Below are 24,680 nucleotides of genomic sequence, written 5' to 3'. Positions count from 1 at the left end.
TTTTCCGGCGCTTTTATTCTTCACGCGATTCTTCCGAAAGGCTCATCTCTGGCTGGGTGCCGTGCGGACAGGCAGGAGACGTCAAGAATCAGAACTTGCTGTTTCGCCAGGCGGTGTTTTCTGAAACTGGTCGGGTCTAGCGCGTTGCCAGGCAGTAGCATTTCCCGTCGCAGTCGCGCGTCCGCGTCGCGTGCGCAGTGACGTAGTCGGCGCGCGTCGACGCGGCGCGCTGCGCGGTGCACGCTGGGATATTTAAGTCTTCTCCGCGGCGCGGAGCCGCGATGTCTCCGGCGGCTGTGGCGGCTGGAGGAGGCAACCGACGGCGGCCGATAGCGAGTGTCAGGGAGGGCCGCGGCTGGGGCTGTGGCCGGCCGGCCGGGGCGGCGCTTCTCGGCCTGTCGCTGCTCGGCCTCGTGCTGTACCTGGTGCCGGCGGCGGCTGCGCTGGCCTGGCTTGCTGTGGGGGCTACTGCGGCCTGGTGGGGACTGAGCCGCGAGCCCCGAGGTTCGCGCGCGCTCTCCTCGCTCGTTTGGAACGCGCGGCGTCGGCGAACACTGCTCGCCTCGCCTCCTGCCAAATCGGCAGCAAACGGAAATCTCCTAGAGCCGCGGAGCCCGCTCGAAGGACCCGACCCCGCTGAACTGCTCCTCATGGGCAGTTACCTGGGAAAGCCCGGCCCTCCGCAGCCTGCCCCCGCCCCGGAGGCCAGGGACGTGCGGGAGAGGCCGGGCCGCCGCCCTCCCGTCCGCACCGCGTCCCCGGCTCAGTCGGCGCATCCCCAGCGTGTTCAAGTTCACCCCTCCCTCCCCACTTCTCTTCTCCGACCCTCCAGGAGGCCTTCCTACCGGTAAGATAACCCTGATCTTACCCACAGCCTCTCCTCTGTCGCCGGCTTTGAGTTGAGGACTTGACTTTTAAATCCGATTTTCTTTTCCATTAAGTCCAAAGTGGATTTTGTGTTGTTTTGTCCTCTTAATCACCCTGATGCGTGTCTACCGACTCCTGTCCGCCTTTACCCTTTGGATTGAGATGTAATGCCACAGCGGTTCCCTTCCTTTCAGTTCTTAAAACCATATGGATTTTCATGCAGTATAGATTTAGCAGAATACTTGATGAACAATTAACTATCCCTGTTTCTCGTGAAAATATATTTATCTTTCAAGTGTAGTTAAAAATAATTTGTTAGATCCATCTCCACCCCCCACCTCTCCCACTCCACCTCACCCCCACTGGTTTAGACCACTAATTGAAATTCTGTGGTTTAGCCAAGCTCAAAGAGGTGGTGTTCCCAGGAAACATCTCTTTGATCAATAAAACTTGATAAAGATGATCCACGAGAATACAAAAATTTGATGAAAATACTAGTCATGAAAAGTACATTTAGTTGAGAAGAGGAACATTTAGGTGTTTAAAATGTTTGACTTTGAGTATATATCACTGACATCACATAAAAGATTGAAGCATCTTGAAAAGTTCCTCCCTGCACATATTGTCCCACACTTTTCTTCCATTGTAATTTACTTGTGTGGGTAAGGTTTTCAATTTCCCTCTCAAATTGTTGGAAGTCCATTGTAGGCACAGCTGTTATGCACCTGTCACTTTCTGCCCTTAGATGAAATGAGGGAAAGTTGCCATAAAAATACTGTGTGTTTTATGTTGCCTAAAAAGTTTAAAGCGTCTAAAAAATATCTGAACCCACATGGTTCTTCAATCATTTAAATTTTCTGACGTTTCTTCAAGCTTCTTTGGTATCTTGCATTCTCCGCAGGGACTGTGGGACTTTATCACATCGGTTTGTAGTAACACCTCGAAGGCGATATCCAATCCAGCAGGCCCAGTATTCCTTGCTGGGGGTACTTCCCACAGTATGCTGGAATGGTTGTCACAAGAAGACCGTGCTGTCTCCTCGTAATTCCAAAATGGTGTGCAGCCCAGTGACAGTGAGGATTGCGCCTCCGGATAGCAAACTGACTCGTTCTCCATTGTGAGTATTGTCGAATGTCTGTATTTCCTTTATTCTTTTTCGGTTCTCTGACAAAGCAGAAAGAGAAACAGCTGCTTATTTGAATGAGAAATCCCAAATTCTAGTAATTGAACCATCTTTTGGTTTCGTTTGCCTTAGACTGTATCTTTGATTGCCTAGGGTGATTTCTGTGAGTGTATAAAATTATACTTTTGCTTACTGGTTAGCTCCTGATGTCCCGTGACTGAAGTCTGTGCTGTGTGGCTTGGTAATTAGAATACCTTGATGTTGGAATCTTGTCTTTCATTGCAGACCAGAACAGATTATCAACTCAACACTGTCTTCACCATCAACTAGTGCCCCAGATCCATGTGCAAAGGAGACTGTGCTGAACGCCCTCAAAGAGAGAAAGAAAAGGACAGTGGAGGAGGAAGACCAAATATTTGCTGATGGCCAGGAAAATAAAAGAAGGTAACAGGACCAACAGAGTAATTAAGAGGCTTCTCCCATAGGCTCCCAGGTTTTGTTGAAATATAGGGTCACTCTCCAGAGATACACAAGCCAGCTGCAGTTTGTGACCCTTAGTAGATTCCCTTCTGTGGTTTTCATAGAAGTGGTTGATAATAAGATCTTAAATTAGTGCTGTTCATTTTCTGAGACATGTGTTAGATAAATTTTGTAGTTTGCTTTTTGTGTAAGTACTAGAGATAAGCCGGCAACTATAAGCCAGGTTAACCTTGTACTTTTGATACAAACCAGTTAAACTTTATTTTTGAGAGAGCATGCTTAAAGTCTTCCCCTCAGAGTCTCCTGGTGTTTAATTATTTGGGTAACCACCAATTTCACTGTTGTAATTGTGCTGAGGGGAATGCTTGGCAAACAGAAGTGAGGACGAGAGTATGGTAGATATGTCAGTAATGAGACTAAAACCACTTTCATTATTTGCTTTTCTGTATGGACGATGCAATAAACAGTCTATCAAGGCTTTAACAGGGTTTGCAAGGAGTCAGTTAAGGATTCCAGTCGTTTTTTTAGTTCAGTAAATGGAGCACCCACTATATGTCAGAGCCTATTCCAGGTACAGTGGATAGAGCTTTGAATAAGACAGAGTCCTCATGGGTTTGAGAGAGACCAGAGAAAAGGATAATGAAAATAAACAAGGTAATCATAGATTATAAACATGTAGAGATAAACAGTAATATAACAGAGGGCAATGAAAAGGGGGCTTCTTTATATACGGTGGTCAAAGAAGTGTTCTCTGAGGAGACAGCAGCCTCACATTAAAAAATCATTGGCCCCATTACCTAGACAAGATTGTTCATACCCTACAGGGTAAAAATTGGTTAGCTTTGATACTTCAGATAACAAAATTGAGTAGGGAAACATTAATGCAAGTGTATTTATGTCATAGAAAGATCAAGTAATGATGACTAGAGATAAATATGATTGGCATGTGAGCAGTTTGACCTAATGTCAACTAGCTGAGCAGGAGTGGCAGGGGGTGAGGAGGTGTGGAGGTAGAAGAAATATCTCTGTGGTTCACCTAGGTTTCTCATGTTCTCCAGGGTGGTAATTTTTCTTGACCCTAGTGAGCCTATACTTGAGGATTCTATATTATCTTTCCCATGATAGGAATAAGTGATAATTATGTGCACCATGCAAAGTCCTTCTATGTGATAGGTCAAGTTTTTCTTGAACAGACTTGCCATATTAACCTGTAGAGCACCGCAGGAGTGTGGGTTGACCCCTAAAGTGTTGTTTTTGTTTTTAATTTGGGTATGGTAGGATGGTAAATTTGTGATTCTGATACTTCGGTGAGAAATTAGCAAATAATTGAAACAACTTAATAGTTCAAAAGGTCTTGAAATATTTTCATACTTTGCTTACTGCCCTAAATCTTAGGATAAATTTAACTTTTGGAATCTTTGTGGTTGAAGCATCCCTCTTGTCTCGCAGGGAACCTGTGCTCCATGGAAATAGTATAAAGTCTCGAGAATATGGGAGTATGATTTGGGGCCGGGGGAGAAGTAATCTCGTTTAACTAAGAGTGTTTTGATTTGTCGTAGGCGCCATGACAGCAGCGGGAGTGGACACTCCGCGTTTGAGCCCCTGGTGGCCAATGGAGCCCCTGCTGCTTTTGTGCCCAAGTAAGTGGAAATCTGTGCATGAGATGTACACTGTTTGGAAAAGGGGCTTTATCAGAATTAATTGTCCCGTTGACTTTCTTCTTTGCTTTTGTATTGCTTTATTAATTCAGGTTCACATCTTTGAAATCAGAGAGGAACTTTTGAGTAGCTTGCCACAATTATTATCTTCTAATTCCTTTTAATATTCTTTCACTAATATGGACAAAATATGCTAAAGCTAGGAGGGTTTATAAATATATTTAATAACCAGGTGTATGAACAAACACTCACAAGGTTGGTGCAATGGATAAAATGTGACAATATGAAATTGAAGATAAAATATTACATCTCTACATTTGCGTTTAAATACATTTGAGGAGGAATTGATCCGCTTAATCTGAGCTGGTAGTATAGTATGGCTGCCCAAAAAAGCTAATGTGCTCCTATCTGTGCTGGTAGAACAGAAACTGACATGAGGCTGGTTAGTGGTAGTCCTGCTTCTCTAACTTCTGCTTGGACTGTCAGTGGAGTGTGTTTGGTTTGGTGTACTACACTGGAAGAGAGGATGCGCACCAAAATCTTATGGGGTGGTGGTGGGCGGAGCAGTTTGAAGGTGTATAAATACTAGCCCAGAGATAAACAATCTCAAGGAGAATAAGGAAGTTTGGATATTGGTGGCTCAGATGGTAAAGCGTCTGCCTACAATGCGGGAGACCGGGTTCAATCCCTGGGTTGGGAAGATCTCCTGGAGAAGGAAATGGCAACCCACTCCAGTATTCTTGCCTGGAAAATCCCATGGACAGAGGAACCTGGTAGGCTATTGTCCATGGGGTCACAAAGAGTCAGACACAACTGAGCAACTTCACTTTCACTTTAACTTCACTCCAAAAAAATGGAAGGACTGTCAGGTCAAAAAAGAAAAACAACTTGCTCAGCACAACTCCAAGTAGTATCCATTGGTGAGTGTATCCAAGTTAGAGGGAAAAGCATTTTCATCCAGTATAAGAATAAACTGGTCTGTGGTTTGGTATCATAACAGAGATTGAATGGCTCTTCTATAGGAAAGAGGTATAGGGATTCTGTTTAGTTGAAAGTTTAGAAAAGATAGTTAATTCCTCTTAACTCTGATTTTTTTTAAAAACAGTTTTATCGGATTATAATTGGCGAATAATAAGCTGCCTGTTTAAAGTATGTAGTTTGATAAGTTGTGACGTGCATACAGCTGTGAAACCATCACGACAGTCAAGATAATGAACATATTGTCACTTCCAAAAATTTTTCTGTGTCCCTTAGTAATACCTCCTTTCAGCTTGCCCCGATCTCCAGGTGTCCGCTGATTGTTTTGTCACTGTAGGTTCAGTTCAGTTCAGTTCAGTCGCTCAGTCATGTCCGACTCTTTGCAACAACATGAATCGCAGCACGCCAGGCTTCCCTGTCCATCACCATCTCCCGGGGTTCACTCAGACTCAGTCCATCGAGTCAATGATGCCATCCAGCCATCTCATCCTCTGTCGTCCCCTTCTCCTTCTGCCCCCAATCCCTCCCAGCATCAGAGTCTTTTCCAATGAGTTAGCTCTTCGCATGAGGTGGCCAAAGTACTGGAGTTTCAGCTTTAGCATCATTCCTTCCAAAGAAATCCCAGGGCTAATCTAGGTTAGTGTGCATCTTCTAGAATGTTAGGCAGTGAACTCACACTTTTGATTTTTAAAACATTTGACTTTCTTTTCCTGGCTGTCAGATATATTTAGCCAAATTGTTATTAATTAAGAGCATTTTTTTTTTACTGATTTTTTTTTTTTTTAAAGAAAGATTCTATGTCCATGGACAGAACCTTAAAAGAATGTCTTTAATAATGCATCTAACTATCTTCTCTCCTTCTTCTTAGGCCTGGGTCTCTGAAGAGAGGTCTTAATTCACAGAATTCAGATGATCACCTGAATAAGAGATCCCGCACCTCTTCTGTGAGCTCCCTGACAAGCAGCACGTACACAGGTGGTATCCCCAGCTCCAGCCGCAACGCCATCACCAGTTCCTACAGCTCCACGCGTGGTCTCTCTCAGGTACATTCATCTTGTGCTGTGGGAGACATGGGTTCCCAGCACTAATTAATCGATCAGCCAGTGTTCACTCCCACCTTCTACCGTCAAATAGTGGTATTACCACTAACAGATACAAACACTTGAGTGATAACTACAGACCAGTGGAGCAGAATAGAAAGCTCTAAAAGTAGAGCAGTCATGTGTGGAAACTTGATACAAAACAGAGCCATTACTGCAGATACATGGGCAAGAGGTGCATAGCTCAGTGAATGATACTAATTTTATCAACAGGTAGATCAAGTAGTCCAGATTGCATTGGATCATAAAAGAAATTTATCCTCTGCCCCTGCTGCTAAGTCACTTCAGTCGTGTCCGACTCTGTGTGACCGCATAGATGGCAGCCCACCAGGCTTCCCCGTCCCTGGGATTCTCCAGGCAAGAACACTGGAGTGGGTTGCCATTTCCTACTCCAGTGCATGAAAGTGAAAAGTGAAAGTGAAGTCGCTCAGTCATGTCCAACCCTCAGCGACCCCATGGACTGCAGCCTTCCAGGCTCCTCCGTCCATGGGATTTTTCAGGCAAGAGTACTGGAGTGGGGTGCCATTGCATTGAGAATTTGATGAGATTTTTAAAATGTTGTCATTCTCTTTTTTAGAAAGAGAATGTAGTAGATAGCCTAGGGAACAGAGCAAGCTTTGCTACCACACAGATACACAGATGTGGGTTCCAGTCTTGGCTCTGACAGTAGCTCTGGGGCTTTGGGCTAATCACTTAAACTCTATTTCTCATTTCTGAAGGATTATTGTAAAGACTGAAGGTAGTGTTTGAAAAGTACCCATTTCAGTGCCTGTTTAATACTCTTTAGCTAAGTGAAAATAAAGCTTGTGTGGAGGAAGATTTTCCAGGGGAGAAAAATCTTGAGTTAAGTTATACAGAAGGGTCTTAGAGTAATATAGATGAAAGATGAAGATCTCAGTTGTAGGAATGCTAAAAGGATACAACCTTTGCCTTGAGCACTTTCTCTGGGCTAGACCCTGTACTAACCAAACACTTTACATAGATTTCCTCAATTAATCATGACAGCAGGCATATTAAGTATACACTCATCCCTATTTTAAGAATCTTATGTCAGATTTCAAACGTATACAAAAAGAAAATGCCATGATGGACCTCTGTGTAGCTTTACTAGTTAACAGCATTTTGTCAATCATGTTCCATCAACCTCTGCCCCCCATTTGTTTTGCTGTTACGTTTTAAAGTAAATTGAGGACTTCCCTGGTAGTCCAGTGGTTAAGAATTTGCCTGCCAATGTAGGGGACATGGGTTCAATCTCTGGTTTGGGAAGATTCCACATGCTGCAGGGCAACAAGTCCATACGCCACAGTTAATGAGCCCCGCTCTTGAGCCTGCCAGCCACAGCTAGAGAAGTCACCACAAGGAGACGTGTGTGCGCTGCAACAAGAGAAAGTCCTTGCAAAGCAGCAAAGACCCAGCACAGCCAAAAATAAACAAACAAAAATAAAGAAAAAGTTTAAAATAAACAAAAAACAATAAACTGCAAACATGTCATTTCAGCTATAGGTCCTTCCGTATATTTTTAGATTTTTTTTCACATGAATAAGTACGATACCATTATTCCTCTTTAATTATTTATAATAACTTTAATATTAGCTAATATCACTTCATATCTAAATTGCACTTATTACCATAAACTGTCTTATTGCAGTTACACTGTTTGAATCAGGGATTAAAAATCAATTCATGACATTTGGTTCATATTTCTCTTAGGTTCTTTTAATCTACACTACTATTGTTACTACTATTTTTTTTCTTCATGCTTTTGAAAAAAGTAGATGATTTTTTTCTGTAGGATTTCCCACATTTTGGATTAAGTTTGCATCATCATGGTGTCATTTTAACTTATACACTATCCCCTGTTTTCTGAGGCTTGATTACATTTAAGTTCAGTTAATTTGGCAGAATATTGCACAGGTGGTACTGTGTACTCTGAATTTTTTTTTTTTTGGTACTGCGTACTTTGGGTTAGGGCTTCCCAGGTGGCTCAGTGCTAAAGAATCTGCCTGTCAATGCAGGATACCCCAGAAACGTGGGTTCAATCCCTGGGTCAGGAAGATCCTTTGGAGGAGGAGATGGCAACCCACTCCAGTGTTCTTGCTTGGAATATCCCATGAAAAGAGGAGCCTGGTGGGCTACAGTCCAGGGGGTCACAAAGAGTCAGAGATGACTGACCAGCCACTCACGCACATACTTTGGATTGCATCTTGTCAGGAATAGATGAAGTCTGGTTGTTTCTTTTTGATGTTAGTCAGTGGGGATTGCCACTCTAATCTGTTTTAGAAGGTTTAGCAGGTTGCAAAATGGGGATTTCCTTGGTTGTCCAATGGTTAGGACTCGGTGTTTTCACTGCTGGGCCCCCAGTTTGATCCCCGGTAGGGGAACTAAGATCCAGCAACCCTTGTAGCATGGCCAAAGAAAGAACAAGAAAAACGGGCTTCTCATGCGTTGCTGGTTGGGAGCGTCAGTTGGTCCCCTTCCCTGCAGGGCAGGGTGGCAGTGTTACCGAGAGTAGAGATGCACATGCCCTTCGATCCAGCAGGTTTGCTTTGAGGAATTAACCCTACGCATACGTCAGAGACATACACGAGGATGCTGGTTGTGCCATTGTTCTAATAGTGGGAGCTTGGAAGCAGTGTGAGCATGCCTTTTTCGGAGACTGGTTGAATAACTTATAGTATTTCTGCAAGTTGAAATACGTAACTGTTAAAAAGAATAGGGCAGTTTTAATAGGTACTGATGTAAATGGTCTCAAAGTGTAGTTTTAAAAATGCATAGTGCAGAGCTGTGTATAGTGTCCTCATCCTGCGGTTTCTTGCATCTTTTGATGTGTGTAGAATAACTTTGACAGGATGTATTAGAAACTGGTAATAACTGTTGAAATAGAAAGGAAATTTTTTACTGTGTACTTGCTGGAATATATTTTATATTTTGGCCACGGTGGGCCTTCGTTGTTTGTGGGCTTTCTCTAGTTGCAGTAAGCAGGGGTTGCTCTTCATTGCTTCTCATTGCAGTGGCTTCTCTTATTGCGGAGCACAGGCTCCAAGGTGCACAGGCTTCGGCAGTTGTAACACTTGGGCTCAGTATTTGTGGTGCACAGGCTAGGTGCTTCACAGCATGTGGGATCTTCAGGGACCAGGGATCGAACTGGTGTCTCTTGTGTCACAAGGCATATTCTTAATCACTGGACCACGAGGGAAGTTCCCAGACTACCTTTGATATCAGGGAACACCACTTGGTGAGAAGACAGATGTATGGATAATTCTCATATAATGATAAATACCACTAATGTTACAGAAGTCATAAATGTCACGATAATGTATTTTTAAAAATAAAGTTAATGAAGTAAAACTGAAAATTTAATGAGACCAAAACTAAACTAGTTTACTAGGTTATCTTCATTGGAACAGTTTCTTAATTGACTTTTATTGTTTCCATAGATAATATGGAGCAAATATTTATGTCTTAGCTCTAACCTGTGAAGTGATTGTGACATCTTCTTTTTTAACATATGCCAAAAGTACATTCTTCCATTCTACTTTTATTAGTTAGCATGCCATTAGTTCTTCAGACTTTTTCTTAGTTACTTAAAAGGAGATGTTGTATGCAGTGATGAACAGAACTTTATCAAAGGTCAGATGATAGACTATCAACCAGGGTCAATCTTACTTGTGTTTGACTTTTAGCTGTGGAAGAGGAGTGGTCCCAGTTCATCTCCATTCTCTAGCCCAGCCTCATCCCGCTCCCAGACACCAGAGAGGCCAGCAAAGAAAGTCAGGTAAGGTAATCAGGTCCATCTAGTCAAGGCTATGGGTTTCCCAGTAGTCATGTATGGGTGTGAGAGTTGGACTGTGAAGAAAGCTGAGTGCTGAAGAACTGATGCTTTTGAACTGTGGTGTTGGAGAAGACTCTTGAGAGTCCTTTGGACTGCAAGGAGATCCAACCAGTCCATCCTAAAGGAGATCAGTCCTGGTTGTTCATTGGAAGGACTGATACTGAAGCTGAAACTTCAATACTTTGGCCACCTGATGCGAAGAGTTGACTCATTGGAAAAGACCCTGATGCTGGGAAATGTTGAGGGCAGGAGAAGGGGACGACAGAGGATGAGATGGTTGGATGGTTCACCAACTCGACGGACTTGAGTTTGGCTAAACTCTGGGAAGTGGTGATGGACAGGGAGGCCTTGTGTGCTGCAGTCCATGAGGTCTCAAAGAGTTGGACACAACTGAGGAACTGAACTAAATCCATTATTAATTGCTGCACGGATTAATGAGAGGGGCAGGAAAGGAGGGACGTTTACTTGGCTCCTGGGTTTTCCTCAGCTCTGATTTGGAGGACTGAAGAATCAGCATGTAGACGACAGTGAACTGCCCACCTGAGTTGCTCTCATCTCTCCCCATTCTTTTGTTCCCAACTGTAGAGGCCGCGGGCTCTCTCCCCGACACTGTAGCATGAGTGGTGGGGGTGCAGGAGTAGAGACCGCACAGAACAGGGCAGACAGAGTGAATGATGTCAGTGGGCAGCAGACTTCACATTCTGGACTCCAGCGGACCCTCTGGGCACCTGCGGTCAACTATAGGGATCAGGCCTGTGACTAGAGCTTTTAGGAACTTGGTGGGCTGTAAGTAAGGTTTTGAAAAGTGTTGATTTGTGGTGGTTTTTTAAGACAAAGGTTTCTCCATGGTTTCCATAAACTGCCTCCATTCATTTCTATTGGGATTTTCTTTTGACTTCTATTTTTTTTTGTCCTGGCCTACTGAGGTCCTAAATCATGGTGGATCTAGACTAGTTGGTAGGCAAGCAGGTACAGGAAGTTATCCAGTACTTTCTGTCAGCAAGTCTTTCTAAACTTAATTGTGCCTTTTTCTCCTGCAGAGAAGAGGAGCTTTCTCATCATTCTAGCTCTTCAGCTCCGTTGGTAACAGACAAGGAGTCCCCGGGAGAAAAGGGTGAGTTGATGAGTGCACTAGAGCAGCTGTTGGTGGAAGTATGGAGCACTGCCTTGTGAAGGGCCTGGTGGAACGCAGAGAAGGATGCTTCTGTCTTTCAGGGGCCTAGAGTCAGGTGAGGGAGAAAGGCGACTCAGAGAAATACAGCAGAATACGTGATGACAGTAGGCTATGGATGAGTTTAGGTTGAGGTATCTGTGAGCAGTCCAGATGACTGTTGTCCAGTAAGCAGTTTTCTGGGCTTCCCTGGTGGCTCAGTGGTAAAGAATCCACCTGCTAATACAGGAGACACAGATTTGATCCATGGGTCGGGAAGGTGTGGAGAAGGAAATGGCAACCCACCCTAGTATTCTTGCCTGAAAAACCCCATGGACAGAGGACCCTGGCAGGCTACAGTCCAGAGAGTTGCAAAGAGCTGGATGTGACTGAACCACAGCAGAAGTAGTTGGATACTTTGATTTGGAGCAATTCTCCCTTTATATCCTCTTGACTGTTAGAAATAATCTAGCAAACACCATCCAAGAGCCCAAATCATGGAAAATAGAATCTTTCAGAGATACCCAATGAAAATTCAGTGTTAAAAACAGGAGATAGATAACCTGTCCATTTCTGGCAGAGAAAAAGAAAAGTCTTTCTTTCTTTAGTTGCCGATCCAACCACGTGGAAGAAGCAGAACTCATGGAATTCCCCATCAACACCTGGCAGCTCCGGGCAGCGTAAACGGAAGGTTCAACTGCTGCCCTCTAGGCGAGGAGACCAGCTGACCTTGGTATGGTCCTGTCCCTCTACTTCTGCCCACCCCAGCTTAGCTCTACCTTAAGGAGGCTAAATACAGGATTCTTATAGTTTCTCCTGATTGACAACTTCTTTTTCTCTTTGGTAGCCTCCACCTCCCCAGCTTGGTTATTCGATCACTGCTGAGGACTTGGACTTAGAAAAGAAAGCTTCGTTACAATGGTTTAACAAGGTCTTAGAGGATAAGACTGGTAAGGAATATAAATCAGTTTCACACTCCAGAGAGGCTTTGTCTCCTTGGGTTTTATTTTGGTCTTTCTCATGTGGGAAATCCATTTGGGCCCTCAGTGGAATCTGGAGAACGGTGAGCATTGAAGGGAGACCTTTGTGAGTTGTACCGAGGCCCCGTGCTCCATGATCTGCAACTGGAAAGAGTTCCCAAACTGTGTCATCTTTTCTTTCATCCCTAGACGCTGCCTCGACCTCTGTCACCGAGGCCCCACCTGCCAGTCAGTCTTCCTTCACTTTGACCCTGCCTGCCGCTGGGACTGCTTCATCCCCAACCTCCCTCCAAGCCCCTAGCGCTAACCCCCTGTTGGAGAGCTTGAAGAAGATGCAGAATTCCCCGGGGCTACCTTCCCTCCCTGGTGAGTGGGAGAGCTTACTTTGTTCTGTTTGTTTTTTGGCCGCACCACACAGCTTGTAGGATCTTAATCCCCTGACCAGGCATCAAACCCAGACCGCTGCAGTGGAAGCGTGGAGTCCTAGCTACTGGACTGCCAGCGAGTTCCCAGGAGAGCTTGCTTCGGCGCGTGTGATGCCATCGGCTTTTGTTCAGGTGGAAGTAAAGGCGCCAGGACGTCACTGGTGGTAAATGGGTGAGAGTCTGCCTGCCAGTGCAGGGGGCTCAGGTGGTTTTTGATTATTTTAATTGGAGGCTAATTACTTCACGATATTGTGGTGGTTTTGGCCGTACATTGACATGGATCAGCCACGGGTGTACATGTGAGGGGACTCAGATTTGATCCCTGGTCTGGGAAGATTCCACATACTACAGGGCAGCTAAGCCCACATGCTCTAGGACCTGTGAGCCACAGCTACTGAATCTTGGTTGCCTGGAGCCCCTGCTTCACAGGAAAAGAAGCCACCACAGTGAGAAGCCCACGCACCACAACCAGAGAGTAGCCCCCGCTCACGGCCACTAGAGAAAGCCCGTGCGCAGCAGCAAGGCCCAACATAGCCAAGTCATTCAACAACAACAAAAGTTTTTTAAAGAAGTAAAAGCACTATGCTCATCAATTCCTGGAAATTGTTCCAAAGGTTGACCCTGTTCTAGCTCCTCTAACCAGAGCTGGTGCAGGCTTAAGAGCTTTAGAAGCTGTCATCAGTTTTAGGGAAGGGCTGCAACACTCAGAGGCAGCTGCAACACTGCTGAGGGAGGCAGCTTAGTTTTGGTCGCCAAGTGGCTCTTGATTTGAAACCCAGTCCCTCAGCTCCTCTGAGCCTTGTTTGTCATCATCTGTAAGATGAGAAAATAACGCTGACCTCGTGAGGTGTCCCAGAAGTGTCAGTGATCACATGGTTAGGATGTCTTATCCCACACTTAGACTACGGTCACAAGGTGACATTACTCTTCTCGAAGTTTCCAGGGTCTGCTGCTGTTCAGCCTTCCTGGCACTGCATATACACACACTCCTCTGCTGCGCTTTATCGTATTGTAAAATGTGTCAGGCATCCAGATGGCTCAGAGACCATCTCTTCATTCACGGTTGTGTGCTCTCTACTTGCACCTTGTGGGTCGGTATAGCACAGTGCGTCTCTGTTAGCTGTGTAAGGTGTATCTAGATTATTGACTGGACTTAAGTTCAGGTGACTGGCATTTTCTTTGTTTCTATATGTGTTATCCCCAGCGGGGCCCACGTTTTATCCTCTTCTGAAATCTTTCTTATGATCTGTGAAGGGTAGAGATTATGAACACTGGCCTATTTTCAGGAATGAACACTTTTTAAAAGTTCTGTGACATGGATTTAGTCGTAATTGTTGACTGTTGAATCCCGAGCACTGTGCTGGGCTTTGAGCACCATCACATCTGAAGTATTCCAGATTTGCCTTCTCCACGTTCTTTCTCCACGGAGCCTGCTGGAGTGACCACCCCTGTGGCCAATTCGCCACACCGTCACATCTGCAGTATTCCAGATTTGCTTTCTCCACTTTCTTTCTCCACAGAGCCTGCTGCAGTGACCACTACTGTGGCCGATTCACCCCCAAAGACACCCAGTCCTCTGGCCTCTCTGAGCTCCTCACAGTCAGGAGCGCTTCCAGCCACCTCCTCCGACTCCAGATCCACCACTGCTCTCTTGGGGCTGACCCCGGCTTCTTCCCCAGGACCCGTCACCGATGCCGCCAAGTCCCCTCCGGCCCCTTCAGCTGAGACATCCGCCAAATCTCAGGCCCTGTCCACCCCACCTCCCAGCCCCAAGCAGAGCATCCTGTTTGGAATGCTGAGCACCCCAGCTGCTAACCCTCCTGCCTCTGTAGCCCCTGCTATGTCTTCAGCATCGCCCATGTTCAGGCCCATTTTTGTGGCCCCCCTGAAAAGCGAGAGTGGGGACCCCTTGCCCTCTAGCCCTTCCACGGTCACGGCCGTGGCATCTTCTAGCTCGGCCCTCCCCACGACTACCAGCAGCACAGCCCCTGCTTTCAAGCCAATCTTTAGCAGTGTGGGGCCACCCACATCTGTGCCCGGGCTAACTCCCTTCTTCAAGCAAACAGCTACTCTGGCCACTACCACGAGTGCCCCTCTCTTCACCGGCCAGGCCACTGCCACCTCCACAGTGACTTCCGTGACCACAGCCAGCACCTCCACAGACTCTGCTCCGAAGCCTGCGTTCAGCTTCGGTGTGAGCAGTGTGACCAGCACCCTGAGCAGTGTGACCAGCACCACTGCTTCCGCCTCCCAGCCCTTCCTCTTTGGGACTCCCCCGACTTCTGGTGCCAGCTTCACCCCAGCTGGGGGCTCCATATTCCAATTTGGCAAGCCTCCCGCCATGCCCATCTCCACATCAGTCACCACCTTTGGCCAGTCGCTTCCCAGTGCCCCTCAGACAGCCCCCAGTAGCAGCAGCAGCAGCAGCAGCACTGGCTTCAGCGGTTTTGGCAGCAGCCTTAGCACCTCCGCTCCAGCCACCACCGGCCAGCCCACGCTGACGTTCAGCAGCACCGCCACCCCAGCCTTCAACATTCCCTTTGCCTCGGGCACCAAGCCCACTCTGCCATCCTACCCGGGCGCCAACCCCCAGCCCACCTTCGGGGCTGCCGAGGGGCAGCCGCAGGGGGCTGCCAAGCCGGCTCTGGTGCCCAGCTTTGGCAGCTCTTTCACTTTTGGAAACTCTGCAGCCCCAACCCCGACTGCGACCCCAGCGCCGACCCCAGCCCAGCCAGCGTTCGGCGGCGCCGCTCAGCCGGCGTTTGGCAGTCTGAAAGCCACACCCTCTGCCTTCGGCACCTCCACCAGCACCCGGCCAGCCTTTGGCAGCACCACAGCTGTTTTCTCGTTTGGTGCGGCCACCACCTCTGGCTTTGGTGCTACCACCCAGACTACCAGCAGCGGGACCAGCGGCTCAGTGTTCGGCGGCACAACACCGTCGCCCTTCATGTTTGGGGGACCAGCCACCCCGGCTGGGAGTGGGGCCTTTGGGATGAGTGTGGCCACCCCGGGCACCAGCGCTGCCTCTGGAGCATTCGGCTTCGGGGCAGGACAGAGTGGGACCACTGGCAGCACAGCGCCTTTTGGGGGAGGCTTGAGTCAAAACAGCTTGGGCACACCCAGCCAGACCACATCCTTTGCCTTCAGTGTGACCAGCGCACCGGACAGCAAGCCTGTGTTTGGAGGTATGATCCCGAGTTGACTTGGCCCACGGGGCAGTGGCCACTTGCTGGAGCTTTATATTGGGGTAGTGAGGAGACGGACGTTAAATGTGTCAATACGGTATCAGTTTCTTGGTAAGATCTGTGATTACTGAGTGCAGAGGAATGCCTTTCTGAGAAAGTAACACACTTAATCTCCGAGACTGTGACGAGAAGGGTTTGGGGGGTGGGTGGAGGCGGGTGTGAGAGGGCCCCGCAGGACCTCCCGAGTAGTCGCTTCGTAGGTGGGGAGACGGTGTAGGATCACAGGCAGTGTCACACACTCTGTGGTTGTGAGTGAGGCCCGTCAGCACTGTTGTTCCCAGCCATGTTCAGTTGTGAGATGTAGGCCTAAATTAAGTGGTAGCTGGTGAAGCCAGCCTGTTGAATCTGAAGCAGGTACAGTGGGAGGGGTGGTGGCCAGGTGTTCCGGGGAGCTGAGGGGAGGGGGGGTCTGGAGCAGTGGTGGTGACGGGTGGGAGGGGAAGGAAAGCCTGAGTGGCAGAAATCTGCCTTCCAACCCCCCACACCCCCCAGCCAGCCTCCTACGTGAGGGAAGGCAGGGCTGAAGGGACGGCAGGACTGGGTGGGGGGTCCCAGTGGGCCTCAGAGGACCCTCAGGGCGGAGAGGGGAGGACAGGTGAACAAGGAGAGACGCAGCGCATCTAGTCCTGACGGGGGGAGGTAGTCGGGCTCCGGCTGAAGGCAGAGGTCCACTGAGTCGGCCCCTGTGCTGGGTTTGTTGGCTGAGGGAATGCAGGGGCCCTGCTCCTTAGGTGGCCAAAAGCCAGCCCTGCCGTGGCACCGCTGGTAGCTGGGAGGCTCGCCCGGGGTAGCGGGTGTGAAGGTCAGTGCTGTCCTTCAGTGGGGGGACCCAGAGCCCAGGTGTCCTGCGGGAAGACCCTGCCAGGAGCCGAGCTCCCTCGAGGCTCCTCCCCCACTGCTCCCCAGCCTGGTCCCTACAGCTCTCTCTATCTCTCCATCTTAGGCACCTCCACGCCCACTTTCGGTCAGAACACCCCAGCCCCTGGGGTGGGAGCAGCTGGCAGCAGCCTCTCCTTTGGGGCGTCAACACCTGCCCAAGGCTTTGTCGGAGTTGGACCTTTTGGTAAGTGGCCAGTGTGACCTCGTCTCCTCTCTGAAGAGGGGTGGGGCGGGCTGGCAGCATCCAGCTGTCCGAGGCCCGTCCAGGAGTCCAGCACCACCCACGTTTGGAGTTGGGCAACTGACCATTCGGAAGCCAGGTGAAAATGCTGGTCCGGGCCTTGTTCCCAGACTGTCTGTGGTCTTGTGATTTTGCATTTTTAACCAGTGCCTCTCCCAGAGGGATTGCCATTTTCCAATGCCCACTTAGAGCATTTAGAGAAGTGCTCCTGGGTCCCAGCCGCCCTGATGAGATCTTGTTGAATCTTTCCAGGATCGACAGCCCCTTCCTTTTCCATTGGTGCGGGATCCAAGACCCCAGGGGCTCGACAGCGGCTACAGGCCCGGAGGCAGCACACCCGCAAGAAATAGCCTTCGTCCCTCACCCAGCCCCCCACCACCCCTTGCCCAAATCCAGACCTCGGCACCTGCTAGGAAGAGCCTCTGATCCTTCTGGTTCCGCCACACAGACCAACCCCAGGCCTCTGGCTTCAGCCCGCAGGGAGGTAGTGGCAGCGCCAGGGGCTGTTTCCCTCTCAGGAAGCAGAAGCCCCAGGTCAGGGGGGTCATGGGGGGAGGGATGTGGCAGGGCAGAAGCTGTTACCTTACTTGAACAGTTGAACTGGTGAAGCTGGAGAGAACTAAAGAAACATCTGTACATACTGTCCACTTCCTTCCCCAACGCTCGTGTAGTGTGTGAGCTCAGGCAGGCAGCCCGCTGCCCACCTCCTCTCCGACAGCCGTCTTGGCTGGAGGCCAGCAGGTCAAGCCCTGCTGCCTGCATCTCTGTGCACTTGATGGGTTGGGGTGGACCGTCCCCGAAGCCGCACTGGGCTTGGCTTGGCTGTACAAGTGGCTTTCCCCCTCCAGTCCCATGAGGGGACTGTTTCCCCACTTCTTGCTGCTTTATCCCTCACCAGTTCTTTGCAGGGTCAATTCCTTTTAAAATGATCCTGAGTCTAGCTTTGCCTTGGAGACCCCAGCGGGTGCAGCTCCTGCTATTCCACTTCCTCCTGCCAAGTCCAAGCCGACCTTTCACCCCCAACCCGCTCTGCCAGTTTGGCCCCTCAAAGCTTGGTGGCTCAAGACTGTTAGCCTGGCAGACCCAGGGGTGGTACCTCCCTCGGGAGAGGGAAGCTCTTGGCACAGGCAGGACACACCGCACACACACAGCCGCCCCACCCCGCTTTCAGCTGCCTGCTCACCCACCGTCCCCATTGGCCTCCCGGGCCCGTCTGCCTCTCCGGGATAGTCTGTTTAAAGCTTTGTCCTGTGTTACGTTGTCTGATGCTCATATGTCTGTTGCTCTTTGAATCGAGTTTGGAGGAAGAATTGAATTGTGTGAGTGGCGGCATGTTGGTAGTGCCGGACTTAACTGTTGCTCAAGTTTCTGGGGCCTCGCTCATCAAGTGTGGAAAGTGGCACCACTCTGTGGCTCCAAGTGCCGAGTCTTGAATTCTCACATGGTGTTTCGACTTTAAAGGGCTGGCAGCCCAGGAGGACGGGGCCATGGGGAAGGGCTTCTGCCCTATGCTCGCTCTTTCCCACCTACCTAACCTCAGTGTCTATAGTATATGTTAGAAACCCTAAATTAATGAACCACTTTTTAAAATTGCCGTCTTCCTCCCTCCCTTCCCTTCCCTTCTCCCTTTGTTCCCAACCCAAGCCCCTTACCCCAGGCCCATGAGCCTTGCTGCCATGCCCATCCTCTTTGGGAGAAGTATGAATGCGTGTGTCTAAATTAAAAGAAAAAAATATTTAAACATTTTTTAACAATAAAAATTTATTTTTGTATTTAAGCTAAATTGCCTTTTAAATTCCTTCAAGCTTGGTTCATTGAGGTGGTTCAGTATAAATGCTATTTGACTAGAGATTAGTTGTGTAGAGTTAAGTTATGCCTGTGTGAAGAAGAGGCTCAGATGCTGTCCCGGCAGCATTCCTGAGGGACTTGAGCTCCTTCTGGAAAACAGAAAAATGTAATTCTTATTTTATGAATAATGTGACGTAGGTGTAACTAGTCCCCTCCCCTTTGTGACTGAGGGTGAATGGTTCGTGGCGGGGGACACGCCTCCACACCCCGAGAGCTCTGTTGCGTGTGGAGCTGGGGGTGAGGGGCCTGAGTCCTGGGTACCTGTTCGGATGGAAGGGAGCGGGCACGGGTCTAGAAATCAGGCTGCTGCCTATACCTCACGGAAGGTAGACCCTCAGCTCGATTACCTCAGCTCCACAGGCAGGACAGCTGGTCCAGGAGCCCCCCGCCCCAAGTGTGAGCGCGTGAATGTGGGTGTGGACACGTACGTGCACTGGACAGGGACGGGAGGCTGAGACTTTCCATTATAAACGAAGACTGAATTCCTGTGAGTCTAGTTGGAATTTTTAGTATGAATGTGAGATTTTTCTCCTTGCTTATGTCATTAAGAATAAAAAAACTGTGATCTATCGTAGACCATGTCCTGCGTTTTATTTTTGTGAGCAGCAGTGCGTCTCACCCACAAAAGCACAGCCCAGGGAAGGGACCCAAAGCAGAGGAGTGTCCCGTCTCTCTCCAGCTGGAGGAACGGGGTTCCCGGTCTTCTTCCTCCAGCCATAACCAGACTGCCACCTGGGGCTGAGGGCCTGAGAGGAGTTGGCGCTCTGCGCCCGCTACGTGCCAGGGGTAGCCGCCGCTTTCCGCCGCCTCTTCTTCCCCTTTGGGGCTGGGCTGGGCGTCAGCTCTGAGGCTGCTGCTTCAGCCTGTGAAACAGAGCTAGAAGAAAAGTAAAGGGGGTGAGATGTGCCCCAGTCCTCCAGCCTCTTCCAGGGAGGCCCCCCCCCCCCCCCGGTCACTCACCTCGGCACCTCTACCCGTTCAAGCACCGCAATGAAGAAGCCACCAGTGAGCGTGGTCTCGGGGGAGGCCCGGAGGCAGTGTTCAGCGCCTGGAAAGGCGCCGAGGCCTCGGTGTGGCCAGGAGGGGAGGACGGCAGCCAGCCTGCAGGCAGGCATTAGGGTGGGCTTCTAGGTCAGAGGCAGCCCCCTCCCCAAGGCCCTGGTGGACACCTACTACCTGAAGGCCCCCAGGCTCTGCTGCAGGGCGGCGCTCACCACGTCTTCATTCTCTTCCTGGCAGACGGAGCACGTGGAGTAGACGAGGCGTCGCAGGGCGGGGAACGTGAGCGCGTGGCTCAGCGCCCGCTGCTGGAAGGCAGCCAGTGCTCGCAGGCGCTCCGGGCTCGGCATGCCAGCCTTGGGCTCCTCCAGCTGTCTGCTGGGCATCCCTAGGGAAGAGTGCTTTCAGCACAGCCAGCCTGGAAGAGCAGGTCCCGCTTCCAGGAGAGCACGTCTGCCACGGGTCACAGGAACCAAACCTCAGGCCAGGACAACCGACCACCCCTCACGCCCCAAGGTTGCCCTGGGTCTGTGGGCCCTGGGCCGTGCTCCCCGCCGTCTCACCAGAGCCGCTACAGGAGGGATCCAGCAAGATGTACTGGACCTGACAGTAACGCTGGTCCGAGGGCGAGACCGTCAGGAAGTCCTGCTCGGCCAGCTCGCAGCAGGAGACCCCCGCCCGGGCCAGCAGGGTAGCCATAGACGCCAGTCGCTTGGCATCCTGGTCAAAGGCAAAGATCTTCCTAGGGAGGAGGGCAGAGTTGAAGTGAACTGAGAGCTTAATGGAGCACGTAAGAGCCCACAGCTCTGACACAGTAACACGTACGTGAAGTCAGGACACACAGACTATTTAAATATCTTTAACTTCTAAAAAGCTCAGTGGTCAGAAATAGCTGGCCTGGGCTCTGTGCTCCGAGGGCTCGGGGACTCACATCTCATACCTGCCGCCCACTGGGAAGCTTAGGGAGCTGCCCTAGGTCCAGAAGGGAACACTGAAAGGCAAGGCCTCCTTTCAGCCTGCAGGACTTCCTGGAATAAGTGCTCCTTATCTCTTCCTACAAAGTACGGGATCAGATCCCACCCCACTCCTGTCTGACCATGGCACTCACCCTTGGTTCTTGAGAAGAGCAGCCAAGTGACTGGTCTTATTGCCTGGGGCAGCGCATGCATCGATGACGTGGGACCCCGGGGGCGGAGCCAGCAGCATGGCCGGGAGACAACTTGCCTGGCGGCGCAGAGCACAGGGGCTGGGTGAACGGAGGCCCCAGGCTGACCACCCCCCACCTGCTTCCCCCCTTTCCACCCATCCTCCCTACCTTGTCTTGCAGGATGAGGTGACCGGCTTGGTACAGTGGATGGTCATGCAGATCTGTTTGGGCAGGAAACACAAGCAACTCTGGCAGCAAGGGATCCAGGAGAAAACACTTCCCTTTGAGGGCCCTGATGTCATCGAGGCTGCCAGGGAATACGAACTGCTTATTCCACATTTTATGCCTCCCTCCATGCCAGGTACCAGCCAGGCACTTCACACGTCACCTGACTGCTTACTGGTGTGACAAAAGCTTTAAACTGCTGTGAGTATATTAACACGCCGATAAGACAGAGGCAACAGTTCAGAGACGGGGTTCTCAGGCCAGACTCTGTGTCCAGAAGATGCCAGAGGTGGAGGCATGGGCACCTCAGCCTCTGTACTTCTCGAAAACGGTAGGTATTAAATGACATGCAAACCTCGTAGGAAAAGATTTCGCACACATTAGGCTCGCAACAGCCAGTACTATCAGAACATAACCCTGGGGGGAGAGGCCTGGTACAGGGAGGTGAGTACTAAGTCGATTCCTGATGGATGAATTAGTACCCAGAGGAGCTGAGGTGAAAACTTTGTTCTCTAAACTATGGAAAAGCACTGTCCATTCACTTGCCCCATGTAGAAAACATGAGAGAATAACAACTCAGATGAGAAAGCTAACAAGCAGCGGAAAGAAAAAGTGAGTCACTCGGCCGTGTCTGACTCTTTGAGACCCCCTGGACTGTAGCCCACCAGGCTCCCCTGTCCATGGAATTCTCCAGGCAAGAATACTGGAGTGGGAAGCCATTCCCTTCTCCAGGGGATCTTCCCAACTCAGGGATCAAACCCAGGCTTCCCACATTGCAGGCACATTCTTGACCGTCTGAGCCACCAGGGAAGCCTGACAAGTAGCAGTGCTGGCATCCAAACCGACACACAGCCATCCGCCACCACCCTGGTCTCTGCAGGCCTACAGGGAGACATCTGCAACAGAGGGAGAGGACGCCGCTTCCCAGAGCGGTGAGGGGACAGAACAGGAGGCAGGAGTGCAGGGGCGGGGCGGCCACGGAGCAGCAAGCACCGCAGGAACACAGGTGCACAGCAGACGCGCCTGGAAGGGGCAGGGAGGCACAGCCCAGCGGAGGGCCAAGGGTTTTCAGTGAGGGAGTAAAGCGTCAGGTCTGCGTTCAGAACTTTCTGCAGCCAACACAGAGAGGACGAGTGTGACAGCAAAGTCTGGACATGGGGAGGCCGGCTGAGGGTTCTCCGTGCCAGCCACGACAGGATATGATGCTGAAACCTAAGCAGTGTCCGGAAGGAGAGACTCTAAAGGCAGAGCAGTGAATGCCCAGACAGACAGGAGGGAAGCGTGTACAATGACTCAGTTTCGACTTTGACCAAATGGGTGCGCAATAGTGACATCTGTTAAAACAAGGAGTGCACAAGATGCCAAGTTTAGGGATGCAAGGATGTAAAGTAATCGATGTGTGATATACCGCAAACGGCAAAAATCACATGACCATCTCAACAGATGCAGAAAAGGCATTTGAAAAAATTCAGCACCCACTCATGATAAAACTTCTCATCAAACTTGGTACTGAAGGAACACATAGCAACGTAATAAAGTCTGTATATGACAAACCCACAGCTCACATCACACTCAGTGGGGAAAGGCTGAAAGTTCTTCCTCTAAAATCAGGCACAAGACAAGGACGGCTACTCCAGTCACTTCTATTTAATACAGCATTCCATGCTCAGTCGCGTCTGACTCTCTGCGACCCCCATTGACTGCAGCCCGCCAAACTGCTCTGTCCAAGGGATTTTCCAGGCAAGAATACTGGAGTAGTTTGCCATTTCCTCCTCCAGGGGATCTTCCTGATCCAAGGTTTGAACCTGCATCCCCTGCACTGGTAGGCTGATTCTTAACCACTGAGCCACCTGGGAAGCCCATTCCATGCTCAGGTAGGGTTCTAAACTCACCCAGAAGCTCGACCCTGGTAGGAGAAACCTTGTCTCTTAAAATAATCAATGGCATCTTCAGCGCAGGTCTTCAAAGTGTTCACTCGCACAAATCGAGGCACCTGGGAGGCTAGGAAGCAATCAGCAGTGAGTGAGCAGGAACCGGGCCCTCTCCTGAGGGCCTGATGGCTATCCCCCATCTCCACACCTCCCAGCTCACCTGAGCCAGGCTTGGATCCCACTTCCAACAGGTCCTCGTTCCGGCTCACACCTTGACGAACCTTGAGCCGCGCCAACTCAGCCTTCAGCCTGGCCTGGTGCCGCTCCAGCAGAGGCTTCCATCGTCCCCCACGCCCTCTAAAGCCTCTTCCCAGCAGTAAGTCATATACTAGCACCTGGGATGGAGAAAGGAGGCAAGAAAACCTTGAGTATGAAGATCCTGGAACTCCACAGGGCTGGAACTGTAAAAGTTAAACAGACCACTTATCAAGATAGTAATGGGTAAAAGTGAGCTACCCTGTTCAAGATCACACAAGAAATTAACAGACAGGTACACGATTTGAACCTGGTACCTGGCTTCCCAGTCCCGAACACCTTCCCCATGCTTCTCACCAGGAAAAGCTCTGGATCTGAACCTTCCTCGTCAACATCACCTTTTCGTTTTACCTAAAGAGAGCCTGCTGCGCTATCAACACTTTGGTCTTCTGTTTCTTTCACACAAGGCTCAAAGTTAAAGCATGTGCTCTGCTGCTAAGTTGCTTCAGTCGTGTCTGACTCTGTGCGACCCCACAGACGGCAGCCCACCAGGCTCCCCCGTCCCTAAGATTCTCCAGGCAAGAACACTGGAGTGGGTGGCCATTTCCTTCTCCAATGCGTGAAAGTGAAGTCGCTCGGTCGTGTCCGACTCTTCGCGACCCCATGGACTGCAGCCCACCAGGCTCCTCCGTCCATGGGATTTTCCAGGCGAGAGTACTGGAGTGGGGTGCCATTGCCTTCGCCTAAAGTATGTGCACCTCCTCTCAATTCATAAACCAGTGAGGGGCTGCGCCTCCTCATTTCGGAGGAGCGACTTGCTAGCATCACACAGTGGACGGCGACGGAGCTGACACCCTAAGGTTAGGAGGGGCTCACCCTCCTGTTGGAGACAGAAATGGCAACCCACTCCAGTATTCTTACCTGGAGAATCCTGTGGACAGAGGAGCCTGGTGGCCTGCTGTCCATGGGGTCGCAGAGAGTCGGACACGACTGAAGCGACTTAGCATGCACCCTTCTGTTACCTTGGCTAGGTGCGGCCGCAGCTTCTTCTCGGCTCGCAGGAGGCCGGCGTTGGCGATCACGGCGTCCAGCACGGCGGAGTAACGCTGCGTTTCGCACACCAGCGCGTACAGCTGCTTCACGTTCTGCGCTCGGCCGAGAAGACCCAGGTGAGACGCGGGCCGGGCCGAGCTAGCCCCCTCCCGGGGACCCCCTCCCGGGCACGAACCCCGAACCCTGCTACCTGGAAGTTGCTGGCGTACACCAGCCCCTTGAGCGAACCCTGGCGGCTCTCCACGCCGGCCAGCACGGCCGCCGCTGCCGAGTACACCGCCATGCTCCGTGCCCGCGCGCGCGCCTTTACGGCTCTGTCGCGAA

General features: G+C 50.2%; 2 protein-coding genes across 2 annotated transcripts; one reads left to right on the top strand and one right to left on the bottom strand.

The window, feature by feature from the left end:
* Window positions 239–19,380, top strand: LOC102181259 (nuclear envelope pore membrane protein POM 121C). Its single transcript, XM_013974863.2, has 13 exons — window positions 239–847; window positions 1,769–1,984; window positions 2,276–2,434; window positions 4,030–4,110; window positions 5,975–6,149; window positions 9,890–9,981; window positions 11,079–11,152; window positions 11,797–11,921; window positions 12,036–12,138; window positions 12,358–12,534; window positions 14,114–15,778; window positions 16,782–16,901; window positions 17,211–19,380. Exons 1-13 carry the CDS (start codon window positions 282–284, stop codon window positions 17,306–17,308), a joined length of 3,651 nt encoding a protein of 1,216 aa, XP_013830317.2. The 5' UTR covers window positions 239–281; the 3' UTR covers window positions 17,309–19,380.
* On the bottom strand, window positions 19,374–24,680 carry NSUN5 (NOP2/Sun RNA methyltransferase family member 5). Its single transcript, XM_018040555.1, has 10 exons — window positions 24,547–24,680; window positions 24,326–24,448; window positions 23,269–23,443; window positions 23,070–23,178; window positions 21,121–21,259; window positions 20,914–21,029; window positions 20,369–20,547; window positions 19,983–20,193; window positions 19,767–19,907; window positions 19,374–19,682 (listed from the first exon to the last, which is right to left on the bottom strand). The coding sequence occupies exons 1-10, from the start codon at window positions 24,637–24,639 to the stop codon at window positions 19,580–19,582; spliced, it is 1,389 nt and encodes a 462-aa protein (XP_017896044.1). The 5' UTR covers window positions 24,640–24,680; the 3' UTR covers window positions 19,374–19,579.

Source organism: Capra hircus, chromosome 25 (genome assembly GCF_001704415.2).
Source record: "Capra hircus breed San Clemente chromosome 25, ASM170441v1, whole genome shotgun sequence".
Classification (NCBI taxonomy): domain Eukaryota; kingdom Metazoa; phylum Chordata; class Mammalia; order Artiodactyla; family Bovidae; genus Capra; species Capra hircus.
This window is presented reverse-complemented; position numbering and strand designations above follow the sequence as displayed.